The sequence below is a fragment of the Clupea harengus genome, chromosome 23, assembly GCF_900700415.2.
Source record: "Clupea harengus chromosome 23, Ch_v2.0.2, whole genome shotgun sequence".
In the NCBI taxonomy this organism is placed as follows: domain Eukaryota; kingdom Metazoa; phylum Chordata; class Actinopteri; order Clupeiformes; family Clupeidae; genus Clupea; species Clupea harengus.
The window spans coordinates 10,594,708-10,621,809 of record NC_045174.1 but is presented as its reverse complement, the minus strand read 5'-3'; the positions used below and the strand labels follow the sequence as shown (position 1 = coordinate 10,621,809).

The 27,102-nt window shown below is 40.9% G+C and overlaps 3 protein-coding genes and 1 long non-coding RNA gene across 7 annotated transcripts; 3 read left to right on the top strand and 1 right to left on the bottom strand.

Annotated features, from left to right (window-relative positions):
* Positions 1-968: 968 nt before the first annotated feature.
* nptx2b (neuronal pentraxin IIb) lies at positions 969-10,431 on the top strand. Its single transcript, XM_012814460.3, has 5 exons — positions 969-1,611; positions 2,367-2,586; positions 3,540-3,784; positions 7,926-8,105; positions 8,707-10,431. The coding sequence occupies exons 1-5, from the start codon at positions 1,162-1,164 to the stop codon at positions 8,932-8,934; spliced, it is 1,323 nt and encodes a 440-aa protein (XP_012669914.2). The 5' UTR covers positions 969-1,161; the 3' UTR covers positions 8,935-10,431.
* Positions 10,432-15,467: 5,036 nt separating this feature from the next.
* On the top strand, positions 15,468-17,549 carry LOC105897032. Its single transcript, XR_004163001.2, has 7 exons — positions 15,468-15,693; positions 15,796-15,912; positions 16,368-16,440; positions 16,539-16,702; positions 16,787-16,900; positions 17,089-17,190; positions 17,277-17,549. It is a non-coding gene; the product is annotated as an uncharacterized LOC105897032 (long non-coding RNA).
* A 3,431-nt stretch (positions 17,550-20,980) lies between these two features.
* Positions 20,981-24,566, bottom strand: tmem130 (transmembrane protein 130). Of its 2 annotated transcripts, none has more exons than XM_012814461.3 (8): positions 24,295-24,566; positions 24,092-24,189; positions 23,835-24,009; positions 23,590-23,729; positions 23,349-23,433; positions 22,967-23,169; positions 21,730-21,845; positions 20,981-21,181 (listed from the first exon to the last, which is right to left on the bottom strand). In XM_012814461.3, exons 1-8 carry the CDS (start codon positions 24,300-24,302, stop codon positions 21,047-21,049), a joined length of 960 nt encoding a protein of 319 aa, XP_012669915.2. In that variant the 5' UTR covers positions 24,303-24,566; the 3' UTR covers positions 20,981-21,046. The 2 variants fall into 2 exon arrangements, with proteins under 2 accessions (XP_012669915.2, XP_031416998.1); XM_031561138.2 differs by lacking the exon at positions 20,981-21,181 and adding an exon at positions 21,323-21,450.
* Positions 23,946-27,094, top strand: ccdc189 (coiled-coil domain containing 189). 3 transcript variants are annotated; one of them, XM_031561141.2, is made up of 9 exons: positions 23,946-24,152; positions 25,142-25,176; positions 25,267-25,332; positions 25,419-25,582; positions 25,691-25,761; positions 25,894-26,010; positions 26,133-26,205; positions 26,294-26,464; positions 26,696-27,094. In XM_031561141.2, the coding sequence occupies exons 2-9, from the start codon at positions 25,172-25,174 to the stop codon at positions 26,854-26,856; spliced, it is 828 nt and encodes a 275-aa protein (XP_031417001.1). In that variant the 5' UTR covers positions 23,946-24,152; positions 25,142-25,171; the 3' UTR covers positions 26,857-27,094. The 3 variants fall into 3 exon arrangements, with proteins under 3 accessions (XP_031417001.1, XP_031417000.1, XP_031416999.1); XM_031561140.2 differs by lacking the exon at positions 23,946-24,152 and adding an exon at positions 24,777-24,907 and having other exon boundaries at positions 26,297-26,464; XM_031561139.2 differs by lacking the exon at positions 23,946-24,152 and adding an exon at positions 24,779-24,907.
* The last annotated feature ends 8 nt before the right edge of the window (positions 27,095-27,102 follow it).

Here is a 27,102-nt window from a genome sequence, read left to right as displayed (position 1 = left end):
CTCACACCTGTTGGGAACCACTTCCTCTACGTGGCCAGTGATTGCTTCAAACAATGTGACGAAACCACTTGCATTTAAAGCAGGACATCAGATGCATCCGAGAATGGATCATCTCACATGTATGAGAAAACACCTCAGACAGTGTTTGCAAACATTCTACTGGAAAAATTATATTTTATTTTCCAATACATGAACACATGTAAAGATCTTGCTTGAACATGCATGGTAGTTATTTTTTTTCCCAATACTATAGTTAACTTAATTTGAAAGGTATATAAAGGAAGGTTATAGCCTACCTAATATTGCAATGCCCACTCAGCCTGAATGTAAAAAGCATTAATAGATGCATCTGTCAATTTATAATACTATATAATATATATTTTTAGACTGGATTGATTCTAAACAGGATTGATAATATTTAGGGTATATGTTTACTTGTATTTGGATGTTACTTATCCTTGAGGATACAGCTGGCATTGTTCTTTTCCAAAATTGCCCAAGCCATGGCAGTAAAGCTAAAATAGTCTCAATCATATGGCATCAATATCAAAGCAGATTGACACTAAATTAACCCTAGTTTGATTTACAATGCGTCTGATATAAGAAAGAAGGAAAGAAGAGTTCAAAAGCAACGATGTATTTTTAATAAGACACCAAGGTGTTTATCTTACCACTTTAAAATGAAATTGGGGGCTTGGAAATATTTATTGTCAGTGTTCAGATAATTAAACACGCCAATGCAACGTGCAATAGGCCTATGTAATAATATAGGCATTATAGCTCAGTTAAAAAAAATACAAATTATATAGTATGCAGGTAAAGTGCATTAGTTAATTAAAGTCATATTACCAAATGCTATTCATCTTGGCTGGTACACTCTAAACGCCTACTCTCTAGGAGTGGTGACGTCTATACTACAACCAATCCGATTTCCAGCAAGCGCAAGGCGGTAATCTGTTTTATGGAAAAGTCGCTGTCTTTTCAGAACCACAACGCCAGGTCAACGATGTGGAGGAGCTTCCTTTTTATTCTTGATCTGCTCTATCAGTGGTGACAGAAAATTAGGTTAATTATTTCTGAAGTTAACATAATGATATTGAGAAGACTTTAAAACCTGTTGCTGCTTACCAAAGCGTTCAGATAAGTGAATTGCTCTATAATATGTCTGAACTTTCGATCTTTTCCATTATGAATAGCTTCCACTTCGGACTCTTTTGTGTTTATGCCTTGGCTTTTGGGAGGTTTGCTCATGGCCAAGCGGAGAAAGGCGAACGTTTTCTGTGTACCGCCGTACCCATCGGGGCGGACAGTTGCCCGGTCCCACCGGAGCCGTTGCAGTCATCCTCGGCACAAGAAGAGGAGCTGCGAAACACCGTGATGCAGCTCCGCGAAACCATACTTCAGCAGAAAGAAACCATCGTCAACCAGCTGGGCACCATAAAGGAGTTGACATCTAAACTAACTATTTGCGAGTCCGCTTCTGACAGCTCCGGCTCCTGGAGGAAAACCAAGCAGGACACTATGGACGATGTCCCCAGGGATCCTAATGATACCGTTTACAACATGGGAAAGACCATGCAAAGTCTGAAAGACCGTCTTGAGAATTTAGAGGTATGGATATTTCTCATGACTTGTGATGCCCTTGGTGATTTCTTAGTTCGTTATATTAGTAAAAATAATTTGGTAATCTTAATTATGGAACGTTCTTGCAGACCTTGTTTATTTGAGTAGTTTGGTGTAGGCGTTGGGGATTTGTGGGGATCATCCCACTAATAAGGCTATGTATATCCCTTCCTTCCTTCTGACCTATCTGGCGAGCCAAATGTAGTCTACAAAGTGGAAATTATTAATAAACTTTAAGGGAAAAAAGTAAAGCAGGTAAATGAGAACACCAGTAGGTTTATGGCAAGTCATCTCCATTAACACATATGGCATGTGGTGTACTGAAAAAATTCTATGTTTAGGTTGACCTTGTATAGGCCTTCAAAGATGACCTCACATCCTGACAATTGATCAGACATAGGATAGCCTATAAAGCTTTGATAGGCTGTTGGAAATATGAAATATATGCTCTATTCATTAACACCCACCTTAACAGCTCAATTCATAAGACAGATAAAATTACAGTAAGAAAAGTAAAGTAATGAAATAATATTCAGAGAATGATAATACAAACAATATAGGCCGGGCTTATTACGCTCTTACCTGACCCTTCAGTATACAGTACAAATGCTACATTGCCGCAGAAATGTTCACTATAGTTAAAAATAATCGTTAAAATAACTGCATCATTTGGAATGGAAAAATCAGGGCATGCTATAAGCACTGACAATTATGAATGACACCTCCATTGTCTCCTCTCACAGCAACAGCAGATGAGAGCCAACGTCTCGGGTGTCTCCTTCCCAAACGAGCTGCGCGACCTGCTGCAGCGTCGCCTGGGAGACCTGGAGAGCCAGCTCCTGAAGAAGGTGAACGAGCTGGAGGAGGAGAAGTCGCAGCTGTACAACGAGACAGCCGCCCACCGCCAGAGCACAGAGAACACCCTGAGCGCTCTGATGAACCGGATCAAAGAGCTGGAGAAAGGTAGCCATGGTGCCGCTGCCAGACATTCTGCCCTTTAATTAGGCGTGCTCGGTCACTGCCCGTTCCCCTCACTCACTGACTCACACACCCACTCACTCACACACTCACACACTCACTCACTCTCTCTCACACACCCACTCACTGACTCACACACTCACTCTCTCTCACACACCCACTCACTCACTCACACACTCACTCACTCTCTCTCACACACTCACTCTCTCTCACACACCCACCCACTCACTCACACACTCACTCTCACTCACACACTCACTCTCTCTCAGACACCCACTCATTCACTCACACACTCCCTCTCCCCCGCACCCACTCACTGACTCACACACTCCCTCTCTCCCACACCCACTCACTCACTCACTCACACACTCACTGACTCACACACTCCCTCGCTCACTCACTCATTCATTCTCTCATGCACATTCAGTCCGCCTCAGTTACACTCTGTGATACTGCTCATGTCTTCATTGTGGTTCTCCCTTTTACACATAGATAACCAACTCATAAAATCATATGTACTCTATAGGCGCATTCACATTCAGATTCATTCAGTCACTCATCGTTGATTTCACTCTGCACACACCTGTGCGCACATCGTGTACGCACCTGCTCACTTCTCTCACCTTTCACTCATTCTTTTACACACTCACACTCACCCATTCCCATCTTCATTCATTCACACATTCGCTGTCTCACTCGTTCTTTCTTACATTGCTCCCCCGTTGTTTTCCCAAATTCACTCCCTCCCCCATGTACCCCCCCCCCCCCCCCCCCCCACCACTTCACTCCACTCTCTGAACCTATGGCCTCAATGAATGTGTTCGAATAGCTCTCTCTCTCTCTCTCTCTCTCTCTCTCTCTCTCTCTCTCTCTCTCTCTCTCTCTCTTTGTGTTGCTCCTGAGGTGTGATAACAACAATTCTCGCCATTTCGCCTCAGGTAACAGTGGCTTCAGGTCCCCCGAGAACTTCAAGCTGTCCTTCCCACTGCGCACTAACTACCTGTACGGCCGGGTGAAGAAAAGCCTGCCAGAGATGTACGCCTTCACCGTCTGCATGTGGCTCAAGTCCAGCTCCTCGCCTGGCATCGGAACCCCCTTCTCCTACGGAGTCCCAGGACAGGCCAATGAGATTGTCCTCATTGAGTGGGGCAACAACCCTATTGAGCTCCTCATCAATGACAAGGTAGGTCAGCATCTAGAGAGGAATGAGTCTTTGCTCATTGCTTTGTGATGATTCATAATTTCAGGTTTTATGGTTCAGGCTTGCATTACAGTTTGTCTTATTTGCCAAGGAGCATTTCCCAAAATGCTAATCCTATTCCCAATTTCCAAGTGTTTCTGAAGACTTCACAGAGCACGAATCTGTCACTGCCTCTGTAATCATGTCCTGACACGCTCATGAATCTGTCAAAGCCTGTCTATAACAGAGCTCAAACAGACACATCTGCCTGATTCCTATTATTTAGCTTCAGAAATAATTTGATTTAAGACATTCCTGTATTTGAACTCCACTGGGTAGAGGAAAACCTACTCAGTATTAGAATTTCCACCAGGGATTTGTCAATGATGACAAACCACGAAAACATACCATGTTTTTAAAGTTTAAAAATTGATCCTTTAATAAATAATTAGCATTAGAATTCTGTCATTTTATTATCAGTTCTTCTGTTTTTGATACATTTAGCTGAAAAAAAGCTTTTTTTACACTTTATATATGCTTTATACTTTATAATATTAATAACCATAATAATAATCATCATCATCATCATCATCATAATAACAATAATACATTTTATTTCAAAGTGCCTTTCATGAGACTCAATGGAACTTTCACATATAGAACTTTATAACAGTAATAATAATAGGGGGATTTTTTAAATGTAAAACATGCTTTAACACCATTTGACAAAATTGTCTAAAACAGATCAATATCTTACAATAACAGTGTCATACATAAACAACATAATGTTGCGGTTTTATATTTTAGTCAGGCAGTGATCTATATAAGATGGCAAAAGAGGCAAAAGGACACCTGCATGTGGTGATCCAGTAGATGACATTTCTGTAATTGCTCTGATGGGAAGCCATTTAGCCTCACCCTTTGGGTTCCTTCTCTTCAAGCGCAAAATCAATCATACCACGCCAAGATCCAAACCGAGGCTGGAAATGAACTTTCTCACTGGAACATTGAATATTAAACCAGTATGGCAAATCAATAAAAACTGTCTTACGTAAACACAGCAAGTGGTTGTGACAGGTTTCATGAAGTAGCCTAGCAATAGTATCCTTCTCAGAGGAATGTTAGCAAAAACCTATATTTTCTGCACTTATTCTCAAAGATCTTCATATCTTACAGTTTTTCTCGATTGCTAACACACATTTTTTGAAAGCATGCCTCTTTTTCTCCAAACTCTAAACACAAATCCCAAAACCACTTACACAAAATGCAAAATCCTTTATATCTCCTGCAAAATGCAACTTTGCTTTCAAAACAGTGTTATGTCACCTCAAAAGGGTATTTTGCTTTCAAATGACAAACACAGACCATTATATGAGTAGACATTCTAAGCATCGATTGAACACTGATGTGCTCAATGGAAAACACTACTATGAATGGGAAAACACCAGTATGAAGGCCTTATCAGGAGCATTATGCCTCTTCATGTTCAGTGTTACTGTATGCTTACTCCTGTAGTAAAATATAACTGTATGATGTTTTTACTCAAATATAAAACAACACCCAAATATACAATAACAACTAAAATATTTCTTTATTTTTTCCAAAAGTGCTGTAGCCTATACATCACAGCAAACACAACTGAATGTGTAAATGATTTGCACAGAACAAACAATAGGATATAGGCCAGTACAGTCAACAAAAAAAGAAAGAAAAATGTAAAATAAAAAAGGACAAAAAACTACTGCAATCCTGTAATATTGACAATGTTGTATCAGAAATAGATCTACACAGTGTTGTGAAACACTTGAAAATAACATTGGATTGGATTACAATACAGTACAGTAATGTGTCAGTGCTGATAGGACGCAGTCAGTTGTGGAAATGTGTATGACTTACTTGCACATAGTCATAGCATAACTGTACACCTGCTTCATTCTCAAGGTGTTCCGCCTTAGAACACAGTCCACTGTGGCTAGGCTCACTGTATTGATGTTTAGGAATATGTCTTGGTCATCAATGGTTGCACTTTGTATTTGTTTACGTAATTTTACAAATACAGTACAATGGAAAATACTCGAAATACAAGAATACTATGCTCCTGATAAGGCATTCAAACTAGCGTTTTCCTGTCATAGTAGTGTTTCTTATCTAATCCCTCTTCTGAATGTCCGGAGAATGGATGCAACTGAGAAGCGGCTTATGTTTGGTTGAACCCTCTGGCCAGCCTCCTGCATGGTCAAACCATGGTTGACCACATGGTTGACCACAGTGGCCCGAATCTCATCAGAGATAATGGCTCTCCTTCTTGCTCTTTCTTTTCATCCTCTTCATCCTCTTCCTCTGCCTCTCTGATCACCTCTCACTTCAATGTTGCCATCAATTGTTCTCCAAACCAGGAGCTAACCTGTGGCCATCATATAGCTAAAGCTTTGATTTCAAATTGCACAACAGCCTTGGAAATGGAAGTTTTGCCATTTGAATAGCAGTGTGTTCTGTCTGAAAACAAGGAGGTTTTAGCATTGATGAAGTGTGCAAAGTAGAGAGGATGGTGTTTAGTGTTTTGAAGAAAGTGTGGTTAACAATTGAAATCTGTGTCTAAAGCAGATAATTGTGTGTTGTGTTTTGAAGAAAGTGCGGTTAACAATTGAAATCTGTGTCTAAAGCAGATAATTGTGCTTATAGTTTAGCAGAATTGGTTTAGGGAGTTGGCACATGAGTTACAGGTTGTGGTCATTGTGCCATAAGTTCCAGTTTTTGAATGTAATCAATCGAGAAAAACTGTAACATGTGAGAGTAACTAACCTTAAATCATTAACAATTTGCAGTATGCAGACATGATATGAAGACTGTTTATTACTGTACTTACTGTATATATCCTAACATTCCATACAATGATGATCGAACATAAGCCTCGTCACACTAAAGATCACAAAGCAAACAAACGTAAAAATGCCATGATAGAGTAATTAAAGTGGTTGGAAGCTTCTTTTCAAAGGCAGCTGTGCTAGTCCCTTCAATAACAGACCACCAAAATGAGTCCGATTCACATTTAGTCTTGTCTCTAGTGTCTCCTCTCTTTTGAACCACAACGCCTCATCAATGTCACAGCTTGTGTCCCCTTCTAAAGCACAAAGAAGACAGCAAAAAAAGACACAGGTCACTTGTCAGAAGCCGTCAGGGAAGGTGACTCACTGTAATCTCAGATATCACACTGACCTTTTTCTATCCTACAAACACAGTGCTCGTTGCACGGGGTGTTTGGGAATGACTAGCTGTGTCTGCGTGAGTGTAAAATACAGGGTCGTTGCTAGGAGTTAAAAACCTTTGGGGCTTAACCCACACCTGTAAGGGGGTCCGTGGGAAATCGTCCCCCAGGATTTAATTTATTTTTTCATGCAGTTTGAGACAGAAAACACTAAGCCTTAAGACAGCCCATGGCATGCAGGGCGCACCGTCTGTCTGACTCACATGACCATTACCCCATCCATTACACCACACTGCTTGTCAACATGAAAACACTTTCATGCTAGGTCACACTGACACAGGACATGGACATCGCCAAAGGTTGCCCATAGATTCGCGCTGATTACGGCGAGAACATTTGCAAGGTTTTTATAGACATAAATTGCATTTCATGTGATCGACATGCATAATGAATAGATCCAGGGCTACATTTTTTTTTATTATTATTTTTGTAAAAAGAGAGAGAGATCCGGGCTATTCATATTACCCAGGTCTAACAACGCCCTAGTGAAATACACATAGCCAGCTGAAATAGCTTGTTATGGTCAAGGCCGCATTAAATTCACAATTCTAGTGGTTTTCAAAATGCACTCTAGCATTTTAATTAACCTTAAACAGGATGATAATTGAAGCATGGCCTTGGCCCAGTGCATTAATACTGCATAGAGAGGGTGAATAATCTCTTCAATGAAGTACACGGCCTTTAGTTTTACTTCCTCACTCTACCCATTACATTTGTTGAAGAATCGCAAAAATGTGAAGCTATGTCACTAAATGTAGGTACCATTTTTTAAATAAACACTACGACTTCAGATATGTCAATGCTTCTCTCCTTTTATGATTGGTTGAGGTGCATTTCTTGATTTCACTGATTCCCCATGTTATGCCATTTTGACTCCAGGTGGCCCGGCTGCCCTTATCACTGAACGATGGGAGGTGGCACCACATCTGCGTAACCTGGACCACCAGAGATGGCCTTTGGGAGGCCTATCAGGATGGCCAGAGGATGGGCTCTGGGGAGGACCTGGCTCCCTGGCACCCCATAAAGCCAGATGGAGTCATCGTCTTGGGCCAGGAACAGGTGAGAGCATCACAGGCTACCTTTCTCACGTGAGGGAATTTCACTCTGTAAATGTACAGGACCTTTTAATGCCTCAGATAGGCGTGGGGTTAGAACTTAATGTTGAAGCTGTATATTGTCCCTAACCTTTTTGGCTCTTGAGAGGCTACATGGACAAGTGGACATGGACATGGACATAGACTGGTCTCTGAAAAGAGTAGAATAGAGAGAAAGACAGGGACCGCTGCAGTCATTTTCACAACACGTCCAAAGCTTGTTTTTTTGTTGATGTGTTGTTGTCTAAACAGGGACTTACAAATGGCTTTGTAATGCTACACTGACGGACAGACAGTATTTATTTCACATTGTAATGAGCTTCATTGAAGTGTTCTTTGCTTTAGACTACTCTGTAGGCACTGATAACAACAAACAAGTTCTCACTTGTTGACAATTCCCATTCTCAGCGGGATTCACTTCACATTGCGAAAGGCCATCTCATTTCCATTGATGGAGAGACACAGTAGTTGAGTAGAAGTGCACAGTGTATCCTCCTATGAGGAAAAGATTAAAAAGAGCTTGTTGTTGTTGTCTTAACGAGGCCTGTCGTTTATGGCCTCAACAGGACATCGTGGGAGGCCGCTTCGATGCCACCCAAGCCTTCGTGGGTGAGCTGAGCCACTTTAACATCTGGGATCGCATCCTGCGGCCTCAGGACGTGCTCGGCATGGCCAACTGCACCAACTACATGCCGGGCAACGTGGTGGCCTGGGCCGACAACGACGTGGAGGTGTTCGGCGGAGCCACCAAATCTCCTGCTGAGCAGTGCGAGGACCGGCTTTTCAGCTCCTAGAGGGCACACACACACACACACACACGCACACACACGCACATTAATATGGGTCATTTGTCATCCAGACAACATCTATTGAGTTATGAAGCAAATGTCTTTATGTTTTCTTTTTTTATATGTCTGACAGAGGCTTTGGTAGGTCCTGATGGACTAACCCAGACATGTTTTTGTAAACTACATTGAAAGTTTAATTTCAACATCTTTAAATACCCAAATGGAAATTAGCGACACCGAAATGTTGCTATTTTTAATGAAAACCAAAAATAGTTGGGGGCAGGCATCTTACGCGCTTTGGCGGATGTCGACGGATTTGTCACGGAACGTGTTTGCTTGTCTCGTGGGTCAAAGGCTGATAGATTAACAGGAGGAGAATTAAAGTCATGACAGGTTTGTCTGAGGCCAATACCCAAGGCTTAGTGAGAAAGCAGGGCGACAAATCAATTAAACTGAAACATGCCCCCAAGGCTAGTGTACACACCAGTACACTAGGATGTCTTTCCAGGAGAGTTATTAATCATGTGTCATGAGACACAATTCTGCACCTTTGTTTTTGTAACTGTCAAAGCTTAAATGTCATATGTTTTTAAACTATTTTTGATAACAAACATTAGAGTTGACCTTTACCAGGCGTCCTGATTAGGAATGTGACACAGGCAATCACCATGGCAGGAGTAACTAGGAGGAAGGTGGGTGGTGTGTTGTGTAGTTAACAGATAAAACACCCAGACCTGAGCTCACAAGAGAGTATTAGGTAAATGTAGTGTGCTGCAGAGTCCACAAGGTGTTCCTTAATTTGCAGCTCTAACACAATGTCTCTAACACCTATTCAGGATCTATTCAGAATGAAACCCATAAGAAGCTCCTGGTGGTGGCGGATGTATTATTCAGGGTTGGTGCCATGTTGAAAGAGCAGGTCATTATACATTGTAAGCAGGGGAATCTGGGATAATGAGGATGTTGACAAGTCGGTGAGTGGCAATGCTCCAGTCCCCTTCTGTACTTCTGTTCCACCCTCCATGTTTTGTACCTGGTTTGCATTCGGGTTTATACCTGGCTTGTATTTATTCGTGTCTTTGTGTATTTAGAGCCGTCAGTAATTAGTTTAAACCCCAGGTGTCTGTCTCAGATGTTTTGTGTTTTTTCATTTAAATGCCTTCTTAGAATCTTAAGTGCCAAGGGTACCATTCACACAGGTGAGATTGATACAAAATTGAGGTGTGGATTTACCAGCCCAAAATATGGTAACATTTTGATTTATTTTCATGTACATTAAGGACTCACTGTGTCTTTTATCTGTCTTAGAATGTTTTCATCTTTTGTCTGGAAATGCTTTTGTGATTTGTGGCAAAAGTTGGTAAGTTTACCTTTGCGTCAGTATTAGCAGCTCTAATTACATCCACAATGTTCTCTTAAAGGTTCTGTCTACCCATATCATGCCTTTGCCAATGGATCAAAAATTGTAAAATTAAAATAAAATAAAATGAGATCTTTAACCTATCCTGTTCTATGAACTTTTTATACTTTATGTTTATACTGCATACCATTTCACAAACATAAATGTCCATTTAATTCTTCACTCTTACAAGTCATATTGCACTTGCATTAGTTCTGGAGCATGTTGACGCCAGTCTCCTTGGCCTCTGACCTGGCTGTCTCTGAGAAGGGGAGTATTTAGGGGCGCAGTGCCGAGTTTGGATCAGACCCCCCCCCCCCCCGCCCCCCCCTACTGAGCACCATAAAGGACAGGTGGTGTCCAGAGTATTAGATGTGATTAGGGGATGACGGGAGCACACCACCCACGGCCTGCATCACGCCGGCGTTCAAAAGAGCAACGTGTCTGTCTCAGTTCAGGTGGCAACGCAAGATCAAAGTTACGAAAAGAACTACGAATAAACAGTGTGCGGTGCATTTGATTATGAGCCACTGGTGATGTTGGGGTAGTATTTTGACAGATGACAAGGTAGTGGCAGATAATAATAAACATTAAGAAATATATTTCTAAAAGTGAAGTGCTGATATTTTCCAGATATGTCCAGTATCACTGTAACATAATAATAATGGAATAAATCTCTCATATGTGTAAAAAACGTTGAAAGGATAACCAGAATAAAAGTGCATCACATTCGGCCATCAGACATTTTTAGTGTGCCGTGGGAACACCTTTCTGCCAGTCGAAAATCTGTTTTGCTGAGTTTGACGCAAATGAGGCCCAGTCCCACAATCCCCTGCACAGCCCCAAAAGGGCAGCGATAGAGAAAAAAAAAGCAGAGGGACAATTACGGACAAAAACATTTCCAGCTTCAAGAGCAGCAATGCAACACAGTAGTGATTCCAATTTTGAGACTGGTTGTAGAATGTAAATATACCGGTATGTATACAGATATAAATGTATACTATATACTGTATGTACAGTGGGGAAAATAAGTATTTGAACCCCTGCCGATTTCGCAAGTTTGGCCACTTGCAAAGAAATGTGTGGTCTATAATTGTAATGGTAGGTGTATTTTAACAGTGAGAATATCAACAAACAAATCCAGAAAACTGCATTTTATAACATTTATGACTTTATTTGTATTTGATGCAGAAAATAAGTATTTGAACCCCCAAGCAAACAGCAAGAATTCTGGCTCCCAATGACCAGTTATGTGCCCAAGAAGCACACAGATTAGTCCTCATTAGGCCTAACAAGGTACACCTGATCTCAACGTGTATAAAAGAAACCTGTCCAAAGAATCATACTTCACACCTTCAACCTCACCACCATGGGCAAGACCAAAGAGTTGACCAAGGACGTCAGAGACAAGATTGTAGACCTGCACAAGGCTGGAATGGGTTACAAAACCATCGGCAAGCAGCTTGGTGAGAAGCAGACAACTATTGGTGCGATTATTCGTTAATGGAAGCAACACCAAACAACTGTCAATCGCTCTAGGTCTGGGGCTCCATGCAAGATATCCCCTCGTGCGGTATCGGTGATCATCCGAAAGGTGCAGAATAACCCCAGAACTACACAGGGGGAGCTTGTGAATGATCTCAAGGCAGCTGGGACCACAGTCACCAAGAAAAGCATTGGCAACACACTACGCCGTAATGGTTTGAAGTACTGCAGCACTCGCAAGGTCCCCCTGCTCGAGGAAGCACATGTACAGGGCCGTCTGAAGTTTGCCAATGAACACTTAAATGATTCTAAGGAGGATTGGGAGACAGGATGTGGTCAGATGAGACCAAAATCAAGCTCTTTGGCATCAACTCGACTTGCCGCGTTTGGAGGGGGAAGAATGCTGAATATGACACCATCCCCACCGTCAAGCATGGAGGTCGAAACATTATGCTGTGGGGCTGTTTCTCTGCCAAGGGTACAGGACGACTCCACTGCATCGAGGGGACTATGGATGGGGCCATGTAACGTGGAATATTGGGCTTGAACCTCATTCCCTCATTCCCTCCCATTGAAAACGCAACCTTAAGGATTTGGAGAGGATCTGCAAAGAGGAGTGGATCAAAATCCCTCCTGAGATGTGTGTAAACCTGGTGACCAACAACAAGAAAAGTCTGACGTCTGTGCTTGGCAACAAGGGTTATTCCATCAAGTACTAAGTCATGTTTTGCTAGGGGTTCAAATACTTATTTTCTGCATCAAATGCAAATTAAGTCATAAATGTTATAAAATGCAGTTTTCTGGATTTTTTTGTTGATATTCTGTTTCTCACTGTTAAAATACACCTACTATTACAATTATAGATCACACATTTCTTTGCAAGTGGTCAAACTTGCGAAATCGACAGGGGTTCAAATACTTATTTTCCCCACTGTATATGCAAATATAAAAATCATCACTACAGCATTGGCTACTTATGCTAAACGATTCTGGCAACGCACCTGCTAATATAATGGGCAATGTTACAAAATGCTAAATGGCCAACTGTTGAATAGAAAATTTAGTGTAGATGCACACAATCACTTTGAATGGAATGAATGGAGCGTCTGCCAACAGTGGAACTACTCATCTGATACATACTAGGAGAAAAGGGGGCACGGTTTTTCATGGGGGTAACCTACTTGTGTCAGCGATAGGAAATGATACACTATGGACAATAAATAAGCCTATAAATGGCAACAAGTACAAGTACAGCCAATACAACGGCCTCTTTTACGTGAGACCTATCCCCACAAATACCACTAGAGACGAGGCCTCCATGCCGATGTGCTGTCGTATCTAGAACAAACACTACATCGTTTTTCAACATCCAAGGAAACAGAAGGAGAGATCACTCCCACCAATCATTTAAAGTGGCATTATGTAGTAATTGTACTTCAGGGTTAGGGTTAGGATAAGCAGTTTTACCTTAAAATAACAGCTTAAAAAAAATTGGGGCGCTACAATGACTTTTAATATGAAGAATCGCCTTGCCATTGCCATACCAGGGTCTGTAGGCATATTACTGCGTTCTGTAGGTTTGCCTGAAGCCCCCCGGTTTTCTACTGTCTGCCGAACTAGTAAGTAGCTTATTTGCTGTCTTACTGTGTCTTGTGTTGCACTTGCTTGATGTTTGACTGTGTTAGGACAGTTGTTGACTAACTAGTTTGTCATAGTGTCAAAGTAAGCACATTTCAAGAGGTTTCGCAAGTTTTAGCCGCTAGCATCTCTTTAGTGATTAGCAATTCCTCCATTATGCTGCTTTAATCCTGAATAAAAGTGATGTGTTTTCCTGTTCAGTGAGCACTATCCAAGTTTAAAGTATTCATAAGCAAACAGGAAGAGATTCTGTCACTGTATCTTCAACTCTGCGTGAGGGTGAGGGTGAATGTGGTCGAAAAGAGGCAAGGACATCTGCACAGGCTCCCAGCTCAAGGGCACTATCCTCACTGTTTCCCAGCACCAGCCATCCACCCACAAACACATTTCAGCACAGTCTCCAGCCACCATTCATCTGATCCTTCAGCATGCCCACGGCAAATGTCATCTGTCCTTGTAGCGGTCAAACACACTTGAAAAAAAAAAACAACAATAAAAAGAAGCCAAGTGAAAAAAAGGCCAAGGCAAAATCTCACATAAAAACCCTTGAGGAGAACATGCTCTTGAAAAAATAATTAGCAGGACCTTTTCTCCTTACAGTGCAAGGACAGTCTCGATGGGTTTCTCTGTCTGTTTTTCCGCTAAACATTTTACCTCACATAAGCCAGGAGTGAGCAGAACACAATGCTTTGTGTGGGAGAAAAGGAAAACAGCACTTTTTCCAAGAACATACAGTAGTGGGAGCATTTGTACTAGATGGTATATACCAGCATATGTAAAGATGGGTCAGTGAAATGTGATAATTTCACACAGCCTCAGCAAATTACCTTTTGGAAGTCTCAGATTTGGCATAAAAGACAGTATACTAAGTATATTATAGTATTAAGTAAGTATGAAGTATATTAGTATGTTATATCTAGCATGAAGCCCTATACCGATAGACAAAGGGCACCCGGAGAGAATTAACCTGGTTTTGAGGTTACTTCTTTCAATAATACATGTTGTCACAATCAACCAACTTATTAATGTAGTTTTACATCAAGTCCCTTTGCAGAAGTGTAAATGTTGCACCTGCAGACATTTCATGTTTACAGTGACTTTGAAACACATTGCTGAAAACACCACACACAATCCACAAAACGGCACACACAAAACACCTCAAATCTCCTACGAAATGAAACACTGCATTGAAAACTCAATAATCCCTTTTCAAAATCTAACTTTTGCATCAAAAAGCAAACACAACTATTCATATGGTTAGACTATTTCAATCACTAAATACACACAAGAGTGATAAATCTAAACCACTCCTACCTATGTTAGGCTTATGCCTTTTGCAGTTGTGGCGTTACAATGCACCATAGAGCAATCTGTCAAAACTGATTACAATAGACTGAATATATGAACACAGAAATACAGTACAGTAGAAATTTCAGTTTTTCTTCAGTTTTCCAAAACACTGTGGACCGATGCTTTGCAGAAAGACCAGTGCTAGGATGTACAAAGAGTCCTGGGCATGACGTTAAACTGCACCCGGGCAGATGGAAGTTGTGAGCGTGCATGACACAGAAATCGTCTAAGGCAGGGGAGTCAAACTCAAATAGACAGAGGGCCAAATTAAAAACTGCGTCCAAGTCGAGGGCCGGACATATTCAATATTTATTGAGATATCACATATTTTTTCATATGTAAACATGAAGCTACTGAATCTGGGAAGAGCAGCCTAAAGCGTAGGCAGTTTAGTTATTGCCTATAAACACAGAGATCAAATTTAAAAAAAAAAAAAAAACATCAGTGGCATTCATTTCTTATGCCTGCCTGTTCTCTCTCCCTGCTTTTCTCTGTCTCTGCAGCAGGTGATTGGGGACAGGTGTGTTCCTTGATTGGCTTGATTGGATTCACAACTGCGACCAACTGAAGAAGAAATAAACTACGCTTATTGGCTGAGGTGTGATGAGGTCTGATGACCACACCCACCCAGAGTATAATTAGTTCACAGTTCAGACCTCAGGCAGGAGTCATCTCTCGCATGTCAGTAATTGGCAGACTTTGTTAACATGATGAGGATGTCTGTGGTGTTCTTGATGATGCACTTGTGTTGGCCTGGCTCTAAGGCTGAGAAAGGGTGCTATGACCCTGCTTTGCTGGAAAGAGCAGAAGTGGCTCTAGATAGAATCAATAAAAATAGAAAAGAAGGATACATACTGAAACTGGAACGACTTTATGACTTCAGCATGCCAAAGGTGAGTTCACTCAGCCTCTCTCTGTCAGTTATGGTCACACTTTAACACTTTAGCATCTCTTCCATGAAAAACTGATGAATTGTGCTGATTTGTCATTAATAGGGAGAAATTGGGACAGATTACACCTTCTTCATGGATGTGGTGGAGACAGAGTGCCATGTTCTGAGCAGAAACCCATTTGAGTCATGTGAGATCTATGGTCATCATTATGGTGTAAATGTAAGTGGAACTTATCTTTTAGTGACTGAGTGTATACACATCTACATAGTCAAAGTAAGACATTTTACTCGTAGTAGCATTTTGAAATGCTTAATCCAGGCTGTTGTTTGTGATTTCCTGATGGTGTAACAAGTTACCAAATGCTTGGTAAAGAATCTCTTATCTTAAAGAATCTCTTGAAGACACATCTCTTCCAAAAGCACTTCCCCTCCCAATACTCTAACATGTCTAACTCTCACCTACTGTGCACTTCTTTACCAGTTCTCCTTGCACTTTGTCTTTATTAATGGAGTTAGTACTTATGCTTACTCCAAGGTCTCTTACTGTACCGAGTATTGTTCCTCACTTTGGATAAACTTTTCTACCGAATTAATATGTAAATATAAATTATCTGTACAGATTACTTTATTTTGGATTTCTATCTGTTTGTTTTTAATACATATTTTCTGTAATAGGTTTATGGACGCTGTGTGATATCAAAGGGTCCACGTGACATAGTAACAAGATACCACTGTGTTCTTTTAAAAGGTATGCATAGAGGTCATTTTAGAATGTACTCCAAGACAAAAACAAATGCGAACATGTCAACAATAACCCTTTTGTTTTATTTAAATTGTGGTTTGCAGTGGCACCATCAGCCATCCACAATAGGTGTCCAGATTGCCCCACAGATGCAGACTTGGATTCAACCGTTATGGAGAAGGTGAAACTGACTATCCAGCAGTTCAATTAAAAAAGTGAATCGCTCAAATACTTTGCCTTGCTCAATGTTACGAGGGCAACAATGCAGGTATTATTTTTTTGGCAGCTTGAACATGCTATTGAACATTGGTTTTCAGCATACATGTCATGACTTAACGTTTCTCTCCAACAGTGGGTTTCTGGCCCTTACTATTTTTTTGAATATACAATTCAAGAGACCATCTGCACAAAATCCATGACTGATGTCAACATTACTCAATGTGAAATGAACAAGTCGGAGTCTGCTGTAAGTATTCCAAGAACCAACAATTGGCATTACCAAGTCACTCATAACCATAGTGTTTATGCAGACCCTACATTATGTTTTACTCATGATTGTAAAGGTATTCTGTCTAGAATTAGTATTAGATATTATGCACCGAAGTGCTTACACGTGGCAATCTTTAAACCAAATTCACTCCCGATGTCATCAAGAGAGTGGGATTCTGCAAGGCATCACACCTAAGTCAATACCACCTTGAACTCCTTCCTCCTTCAATCGATGTAAACTGTGAACTATATGACCCTAACCGCTGGGTAAGACTTTTAAAAAACGTATTAAAGATCTTTTCAAACTTTATCTTATCAGGATCCTAAGGGTGGATTTCATAATGTTATTGCAGGGTGACAAACCCGATTCCTTGCTGGGGTCTGTGCGAGTTCTTCCCTTTACTTCCACTTTGCCTCCAAGACTACGACCGAGAAGCAAGAACTGTCCTGGAAATTCTACAATTCCCCAGGAGATGTGGTTCTGAAGCAGAGAGAAGGCTTCTCTGAACTTCCCAAGAAGATGTGGGACTGAACATGGCAGACCAAGAAGACTTTTCTGAAAAAAAAGCAGCACTGCTGTTGAAGTGCTGAATGTTCAAAATAAAAATAAGAAACATTCCAAATTGTTTTAAGTGTAGAAGTCTCTTATTCTAAAAAAGGTATTGTTCTGTGTGGTATGTATGGTATGCCTGCATATATAAGTAAGCCATTTCACATTGATGTATGAATTTCTTGACACATTTGGAACATGTACATAGCTATTGGATGTAAAATGTGCATAAATAACACTTAAATATTAAGGCCAATACTCTCCATTTCATAGCCTCTGGCTTCATTTTGATGTCTTGGTGCAACGCAGCAGCACACAGGGTAAAAGTGAGCCCCCACCTAAAACTTGCTTTTAATTTAATGACATCCTGGCCATAAAGCTTGTGCATTTGTGCACACATAGCTCGCCTAAGATGACCAGAGCTCAGGCAATATCTTTCCATGCAATGCATAGCTTTTTGTAAGGTGTTGCAATGCATTCTGTTTAGACCTCTGCATGCTGGGTGATGAAGCTTACATGACAGTGATCAGCCTACTGTTGGGTTCAACAAGTGGTCAAAATTTGCAGTTGATTATAATTACAATATCAACCTTATTATTATACACTACATGTTTGTTTGGCATCTCATTCCTTGATGCTGGTTGTGGGATTCCTGTGAAGTTGTAACACCAGTCATAACCTCATACATTTCCATTATCGTTATCAATGACAAATAATAATTTAATTTATAGGACACTATACATCCAGCTGAATCTCAGTGCCACAGTACATAGTAAAAACATAGTTAAAACAAACTGTAATTAAATACATTTAAAAAGTAAGAGAGGCAATAATGTATCTAAGAATGAAATGCACCACACATAATCTACCTGAACCAGAAAACCTCCATAGTTATGGACTCATATCTCAGCACATTCATGAGTGCACCAATTAGTCCTTAATCAGTCAATGAATAGACTTCCTGTGATTCACAGAATCACAGGCCAGTCTACCAATTAACATCACCAGAATCAAACTATTGCATAAGCCCCTCCAACAGGAGGTCATTTTTTACCCTAAGAAGCGCACTTTCCATGCTAAGACAGACAGAACCAATTTCAAAAGGCTGCTTTGAAGGCATATGTTCTAGCCTGACGTTGTCATACTCATAATTCTAGTCAGAATATGAGTCTGATACTGCTCTATTGGGCTGTGATTATGGGGCTTCGCAGGGCTGTACAGACAGAGAAAGAAAAAGGGAAAATGTTTCAGTTCATGTTGGACTTTCCTCAGTGCAAAAGGAGCAATGCATGATGGGTAACCATATGTGGGATTCTACAGGTGCGTCTAATCAGTGAGCTAGGGTTTGATTGAGCACCCTTGAAACCAATTGCCAGCAGATAAGCGATACACAAAAGACACAAAAGACAACAAGAGTGAGTCACAGAAAACAGGTCATATCCAATTCTTTATTTAAGCCACTAGGGTATAGTGTTAAATAAAGATATATCTGCATTCACACTGGAGAAAAATGTGATACATATTTCCACCACCATGATTATGAGTCATCATGTCAATGCCATAAAATTGACAATTCGGAACCAAATTATTGCCATCTACTAAGTGTCTTGGTGGATAGCACTTTTAGGTTCATTGATAATACATCTAAGTTGTCTTGTTTTTCCAACATATTGGATGACATTTTTGGTACATCAGTGCTGCATGTTTTAAAATTTTTTAGTCTTTTTTGGACACAAGCTGGTAAATGTGTTGACCTTTTTTCAGTTAGAACATTTCAGCACAGAAAGAAACCTGTGGCTTTGTCCAAACTTTCCTGGCAAGTGTAGTTTGTGTGCGTGTGTGTGTGTGTGTGTGTGTGTGTGTGTGTGTGTGTGTGTGTGTGTGTGTGTGTGTGTCTGTGTGTATCAGTATGTCACAGACATTATTTGCCCTTGAAAAGGAGAAAAGTAAAAGAGTTGAAGATCTCCTTGCCAACATCATCAGGAGATGAAATGTCCCAGTGTTACAACAATACATGTCTCACGGCCAAGTGGCGAACAGGTAGTATTAAATACACAAGAGAATGGTTTTCGCTTTTTGGGCTTAGATGTGGTGAAAAATTAATTTCTGTTTTTCTCAAAGAAAAAACTCATGGACACCCTCTAATCAGAAACTGACTTTGAGTGTCTAACCTTAAGAAATTGGCTATAGGGCAAACGATAGCTTGAATAGTATAAAAGACTATTTTATATCTGTAGGTTTGGTGAAGAGCGTGATGTAAATGTCTATCCCATTAAAGACGACCCATAGTCACTAACATGGCGACTATCACATTTCATATTGAATTTAATTGAATCAGTACAACGGTTGAGATACTGTGGAAAGGCCTAGATATCACAATTAGAACCATTCCAATTAGAGAGTTGAGTCATAAAGTCTCCAGTATCTTTTATATGTGAAGGGAGCTTTTCAACTAATGGTCTGATATAATCATCAACAAAACTAGATAAAGGTTTAGCAAGAGTACCAATCCTGCTCGCTAGAATGGGAAAGCATTTTAGGAACCCTTCCGTGAGCTTGTGTACTTCAGGTACGCCATAAATAACTGGTTTGAGAGGAAAATCATTAGTCGAGTACTTATATTCAGTCTGACTTACATGACCAGAAGACAAGGCTTGCTTTACAAAATGATACATTTCCCCATTAAAAGAGTGTTGGATCGTACTGCAATTTCTTGTAGAAATGACTATCAGACCAGCATCATCATTTCACTATGCATCTGAGCTATTCTTCCCCATCAGCTTAGCGGCCAATTCCCCTGCAGTGCAGTTGGGACTCAAGTTAGGTTGAGGTAACCCACATCATGCACTGGTCCTTTTGAACTGAGGGAAGTCCAACATGGACGGACGCGTTTGCACTTTTTCACATTCTTTCTCTGTCTGTACAGCTCCCAATGTAACAAATAGAAATATTTCAAATCCAGCCTCCAGTCTGAATTCCTGTTTTCTTCTCTGTATGTGAGTCCTTTGCGGCACCGAGAAATGACCCTGACTACCGAAACCAGAGAAGAAGACACACAAAGGACAGTTTTTTAAGGCGCAGCTCAACCCTTGAGAGCCACTCAAATACTCAGTAAGGAATTATACACGATGGTTTGTAGAATGTAAGAACTATTAAAAAGTGTTGTACATGATACATAAAAAGAGACCATATGTATAACTATACACTAACTTGCTCCCACTAGCTATAGTTATACAGTATATAAGGTTAGGTTCTATGACGCCAGTCTTCGCAAAACACTGGTGACATTCAAGCTAAATACTGAAAACTGTTCAGCCATTCGAACACAAAACCTCTCACATAAAGAAGGCACTTCTATCTGTCTGAAGAATTTGATTCAGAAAACCTTTGATGGATTGAATATAGTTTGCAGCAGAGGTTTTCTCTCAGAAAACATCTGGAAGATAACATTTTAGCCAACCTGGCTCAAAAAGCAGACATGGTCAAGAGATGAAGGCAGCAGAGAAGAAAGCTTAGCCATGTTTGTTTATTTGTCTGTTTATGAAAGTGGATGAAGTAGTGCTTAGAGGGCAGCTAGGAGGAATAATGTTGCCCTGGATCAAAAAAGAGAGGAAGGTCTTCATTCTCCTGTGACACTGGCTGAGAGCACAGGGCCCCATCTGGGCTTTTCATTTCCAGGGTTGTGTAGGTGGACACATTTAAGGACACCTGAAAAACACAAACAGCTCTTAAATTGGGAAAGAGATGCAGTGGCCACAGTGGCAGTGGCTTAATCAATTCCAACCAATCAACAAGTTGCTTCAGAAGCACGGAAGGGAGAGCTATAATTTGATTGCCAGTTAAGCTCAAATACCAACACCATTTCGCCAGAATCGCAGACTCTACCTGTAAGCCCTAAGACTGACCTATGTTCTCTTCTGTTCACATCTTTGTCTTTGCAGGTCACAGTAGTCCATTATGTTCTCAGAAGACGTAAGCTGTATTATTCCATTTTATAATAAACCAAACATCAATCAATTTTTTGTGTGCATCTTTTAACCCAACTCTAACCCAACTTTATGCCAAAATAACTAACTACAACTAGGTTTTTGGCATACCATTCTTTGCCTACTTCATAGGTGAAGACTACCCCCTGCTGGCCACACCATTACACTGTCAGTCTCAACAGAAACCACATAACTCAGGAAATTAATACATAAAGCCACTCATAAAATGATATCTTGCATAACTTGCACGAGCATAGTTGCCATACGTACCTCTGCCTTCTTCTTTAGAGTTAGATGGCGTGGACAGCACACAGAGATGGTGATGAGGATAAGGATGGCCAGGATGACCGAGGCACAGGGCAGGATGAAGAGCAGGTGACTAGAAGCTGTGCCAGGAATGCAAAATGGAAACATTCAAACAAATAGGATATTTTTCCATTTTCAGTTCTGACATTTAAGGACTGAGTACCTTACAGTTTCCATAGGTTTAGCATGGTTTACTACATTTACATTTGTTTAGGTTGCACTTTTACGCATGGTCTTACATTATAGGTATGGTATGTGTTCCATGGGCATCAAAAGTACAAAGTTGGTGTTGCTGGCTCTTCTGGAAAAGCTGCTAGAAAACTACGAACACTACGATTTTTTTTCAAAGGAACAAAGTTCAGGCGCGATGTGCTACTGTCGACAGGCGAGCTGCTGCTCTGTCTCTCGGCTGTGACTGTGGCTGTGGTGCCAAAGGTAATGATTGAGATGCAGTTTGACCAATGTCTGTGTGAAGGGCGGTTACATGACCAACCAATGGTGGCGTGTGAGAAGGTGGGACCTCAAGAGAAAGGTCAAAGCAATGCAAAAACGCACAATGACTGGGGACTGTATCAATCAATCAATCAATCAATCAATTCAATTTTATATAGCGCTTCTCTATATACCCGAAGTCGCTTTACAGAGTCCAGTAGTCATACACACACAGTCATACCGGTGGTGGTAAGCTACCTCAGTAGCCACAGCTGCCCTGGGGCAGACTGACAGAAGCGTGGCTGCCAATCAGCGCCAACGGCCCCTCCGACCACCACCAACATTCATTCATATTCACACAATGCAATGCATGTCTTTATGATGGTGGGGGAAACCGGAGTACCCGGAGTAAACCCACGCAGGCAAACTTTACACAGAAAGGACCTGGAACGACCTGGAAGGACCGGGATGCGAACCCAGGGCCTTCTTGCTGTGAGGCGACAGTGCTAACCACTGAGCCACCGTGCTGCCCTGCAGACTGTAGAATGCAAAAGCCGAAAACCCTGCCAGGCACAATTTTAGGTAAAAAAAAGACGTCCAGAACACGTAGTCCAGAAAAAAGAAGACTTACGGTTACCCTATGTTAGCCTATACAGTACATGAAATGAGCTCACATGTTTCCACAAAAACTACTGTTATGGTTCCCAAAATGGTAACGACAGATTACTTTTGAGTTATTTGTGATTACAAAGGGGTAGTTAAGACTCACGGCCACTTTGGACATGGATGCTGTACGAAGTCTGCAGCATGCTGACGTCATTGTGAGCACTGATCTCCAAACAGTAGGTGCCCTCAGAGGAGAATGTGTGGCTCAGCGTGAACTTGTTCTCATAAAGCTCCACAAGGCTACAGTCAGTCACATGGGTGGAAAGGCAGTCAGGCAGGATCCACCAGCAAATCCATTTGGGAGAGCTAGCCACATGATGGGGGATAAAACAAGGTTTAGTTACAGTAGGAAACAACCGTCTCTAAAAAATGCTTCAGCTTTTGAGTATGAAGGCACTAGAATGTGCTAGAAGTTTTCAAAACAGGCAACCCTATTTGTTCAATTGATGGCCCAATAAAAAAGAAAACATTTATATTTTACAAACCTTCCACCAACAAGTAGAGTCAGACTGATGTTTTGGTCCACACCGTAACTTGCCGGACCTTTCAGCTTAATGCTTCGAATGGCATCTGTATGAGAAGCCAATCCACATCCTAGTTAGAGAGCACTTTTTCCTGCTCCTCAATAATCACTAACACACAATCAGAATGGTAACTACACAATCCATCATAAAAACAATGTATGGTCAAAATTATGAGGAGGCCTATAGCCTACTGCACACCTACCCAGGACCTGTAGTTCTTTAGTGAACCTTCCACTAAGTCTTGAGTGTTTACCACTTGCCCCGACTCTCAACTTCAAAGTGTAGTTTCCTGGCACTTTGTAATTGCAGTGCACAACTGGATCCCGTCCAGTGACTGACTCTCTATAATAAAAGTGTTAAAACACACAGGCCTGCTTCAGAATGAACACTAGGCTTTACATTGTATATTCACATTTAGGGAATGTCAGTGATGAAGATAAATCTTACCCATTGCCCAGATCCCAGCTGTATGTGATCCTGGCAGACTGAGGAGTGTGCCAGGGTGAGACATACTTAAAGAGTACATCAGTTGGGATGTCAGCAGCTAATACACCATCGCTCAGCATGAGTGTTAAATTCCCTTCCATCTGACGAAATATGAGTTTCCCAGTAATATTTGACTCTGACAGGACAAATTAAACAAAACTGGTGATTAGACTTGCGCGTTCAATGAGTGAGAAGAGTCATTAATGGGGGAGTCATACCTGATGCATGGATCAAGTGGTTAAGTTCATCTGCTGATAGAAGAATGGGAGAAAAAACAAGGTAGGAGACCACCAGGCAGCCCAAAATACGTTGAAATCTGAGGGGGGAAAGGCACACAAACAACTTCAAAACAATCAGTTGGTTACCATTATGAAACAGAACTAAAGCTAACAATTTTAAGAAACGTTGGCCTTTTACTTACCGATACATAAGAACTTTTTGTGTTGCATCATAAAGTGGACTGAGGAGCTTCTAGGGAAAGACAAAGTCCAGATCACTCACCACACAGGTGATTTCATGGTTCATTTTTCCACGGAGGGCTTGAAATTATTTCCACGTGAAATGTTTCAATGTATGACGATTGGAGGCTATGGTAATATTGGCGTGGAGCTAGAGCCTTCTCAGAACGTCATACCAGAAATGGTTCATATCATTGAGAGGGGAAGTTATATAGCCTACACTATTCTTTCCTTATTTATTTGTCTTAATGCTTTTATGACTTGTTTGTCCTACAAACTATTTCACCGATTCCAAACGATTTCAAACCAGGCCTCCAACTTCTTTAATAAACAAAGTCATGACTTCAAACCGAAGTTGTGTAAACAATGCAATGTGCCAAAATGATCGCGAGGTGGTGGTATTTCCCACCTTGAAACGGTCTGTAGCTATGACAACATCCTGGAAACAAACTCATAGTTGTCAGAATGGCGATTTTATGACCTCGTTGAAGATGTAAAAAACGTTTAACCAATACATTTTACCAATAAGAAACATTCTCTCTGGATTCAGGAATGGATTTGAAGAAGGCAATAATGGTATTGTTGAAATGCAACACTTTGGCTTTCAAACTGGATAATTAACCTAACGAGAGTTCACCTAGCCATATGACTTCTAAAGTTGGTCGATAACAGGTTACGTTAAGTTACCACTTTAGACTTCAGCTGACCCTAAGCGAGATCAATGACTGTAAAAATCAAAGTCATTCGGCGAGATGAACAAATTAATTACCATTTGGCAACTCTCACTATAGCTTTAGTTTTTTTTTGCAGGAGCCACCTCCTCTGAAGGCCAAAATCTTAATGTGGTGAGTTACTTTTCTCCCTTCGTAACCTTACCTATGAATTAAAGTTATGCCCGTATTCTGAATTAGTTGTCCGTCTTTCTGCCAATAAAGGGCAGGTGCAACTATCCAGGATATGGAAGAAATCAACAAGGCCACTTCAACCGAAGAACTGGAAAAGTTAAGACCCCTACATGAAAGTGTTCACTTTACACCATCACCCCTTGACAGTCATCCCTGTAAAGTCTTCCGTAATTGTCTCATAGGGTTCTGAGTTCAGTGTTTCAAATCGACTCAACTGATCCAAAGCAAAGAGTCCTGCTGGAGCTTTATATGAATGCAGTATTGTTCTGTAGAGGAATGAAATTCAACAAGGCACAGACATCTACTCTGCTGTCCATATTTAAAAGAGTGCATCAGGCAAATATTGGTAACTTGTCACTTTGTCTCTAGAAATATATTGTCTTTTTTGATAAAAAAATGTATTGATCTTTCGCTACTGTAACGTAAGACACCCTAATACACTTATTATTTTCAGACACAGCCCTCAATAATGCAGAACAGTGTTTCAACTACTGCAGTGAACTTTTGCTCTGTCATTCTGTGCGGGTATGTAGGTTCTCATTTCATTAATGACTTTATGATTTACCAGATACCCCGACTAAATATACCTTATGAGAGTCTCCACTTCCCTGTTGTCTTCTGACGGTCTGCCTCAATTCTTAACCTTTCTGCCCGTAGAGACCTCCTTTCAGCATTGGTCTCTACAACCTGAATCAAATGACGGATATCTTGAAGTACTTCACAAACACCTATATGAGACACTACGCATTGTATAAATACATCTTCACCCCTCAGGTACACTTACGTTGCCCTCTGCTTTGTGCTATATTTTTTATATATATTTGAAAATGATTTCAGACAAAGCATGACCATGTCATTTAGTCATTTGATAAGTTGAGTCAGTTTCTCTATTGCAGAGGTTTTTAGACCTTACTCTGACTTACTCTGGAACAGTAGGGGACCATGAACCTGATGAACTAGGGTCTCCAGGTATGAGATATTTTACATTCTCACAGAGAACTTATGGATCGTCCAGGTTACGACTAGGATTTGGTTACTTTGTCCACTTGTTTTTCAGCAGGAGAGAATAAGGATGAGGCAGAGAAGGGCAAAGATGAAGAGAATAATGAGGGGAGGGAGAAAGACACAGATGATAAGAACAAGGAGCAAAGAACAACAGAACACTGCAGGCAGCCTGTTAATAATGAACAGAAGGACTTGATCACAGGACCAGTCCTGGACAAAACAGGTGATTCATATGGTGTTTATATTGACCTCACTCGATGCTTGATGTCATTTTCCCATTTTTTGTTGTTTGGCACAGATTCACACGCTATTGAAATGTAATTTCTTTTTTCTTATGTTGATTTTTTATCTCAGCTAATTTAAAGTTTTTGTGATGGGATAGCGATGGCTCAAAAGCTAAAGGAGCATTCGCTCATCTTGATGTCCTGTGGTGATTAAGCTTGTGGTGTTAAAGGTTCCGCTAAAAAGGGGGAGCTTCAGAGCCTGGTCAAACAGGAAGTGAAGCAGGAGATGCAGCGTCTGACTGGCCACCTGGAGCAGTGTCTGAAGGAGAGCACTGAACAGCTGAACACCATCCTCGGTTCCCTGCAGACAAACCCCCAACCCAAAAAGTGATTAATAACTGTTATCATTGCCCCAAATAAAATCTATTTATATACCCGTGACTGAATTTAACTTATGGATAGACTTTAGTGTTTCCCATACATTCTTGTACTAAACAAATGTGTTGATGTAAAGCCTATGCAGCACACTTTTAAAAGTGAATGAGGTCCTTTGTATTTGTTCGCTCCTCTAAAACCACCTGTTCAGATGTTGTGTGATGAATACAGTTTTTAAATCAACCCAAAGCATCTGTCTAGG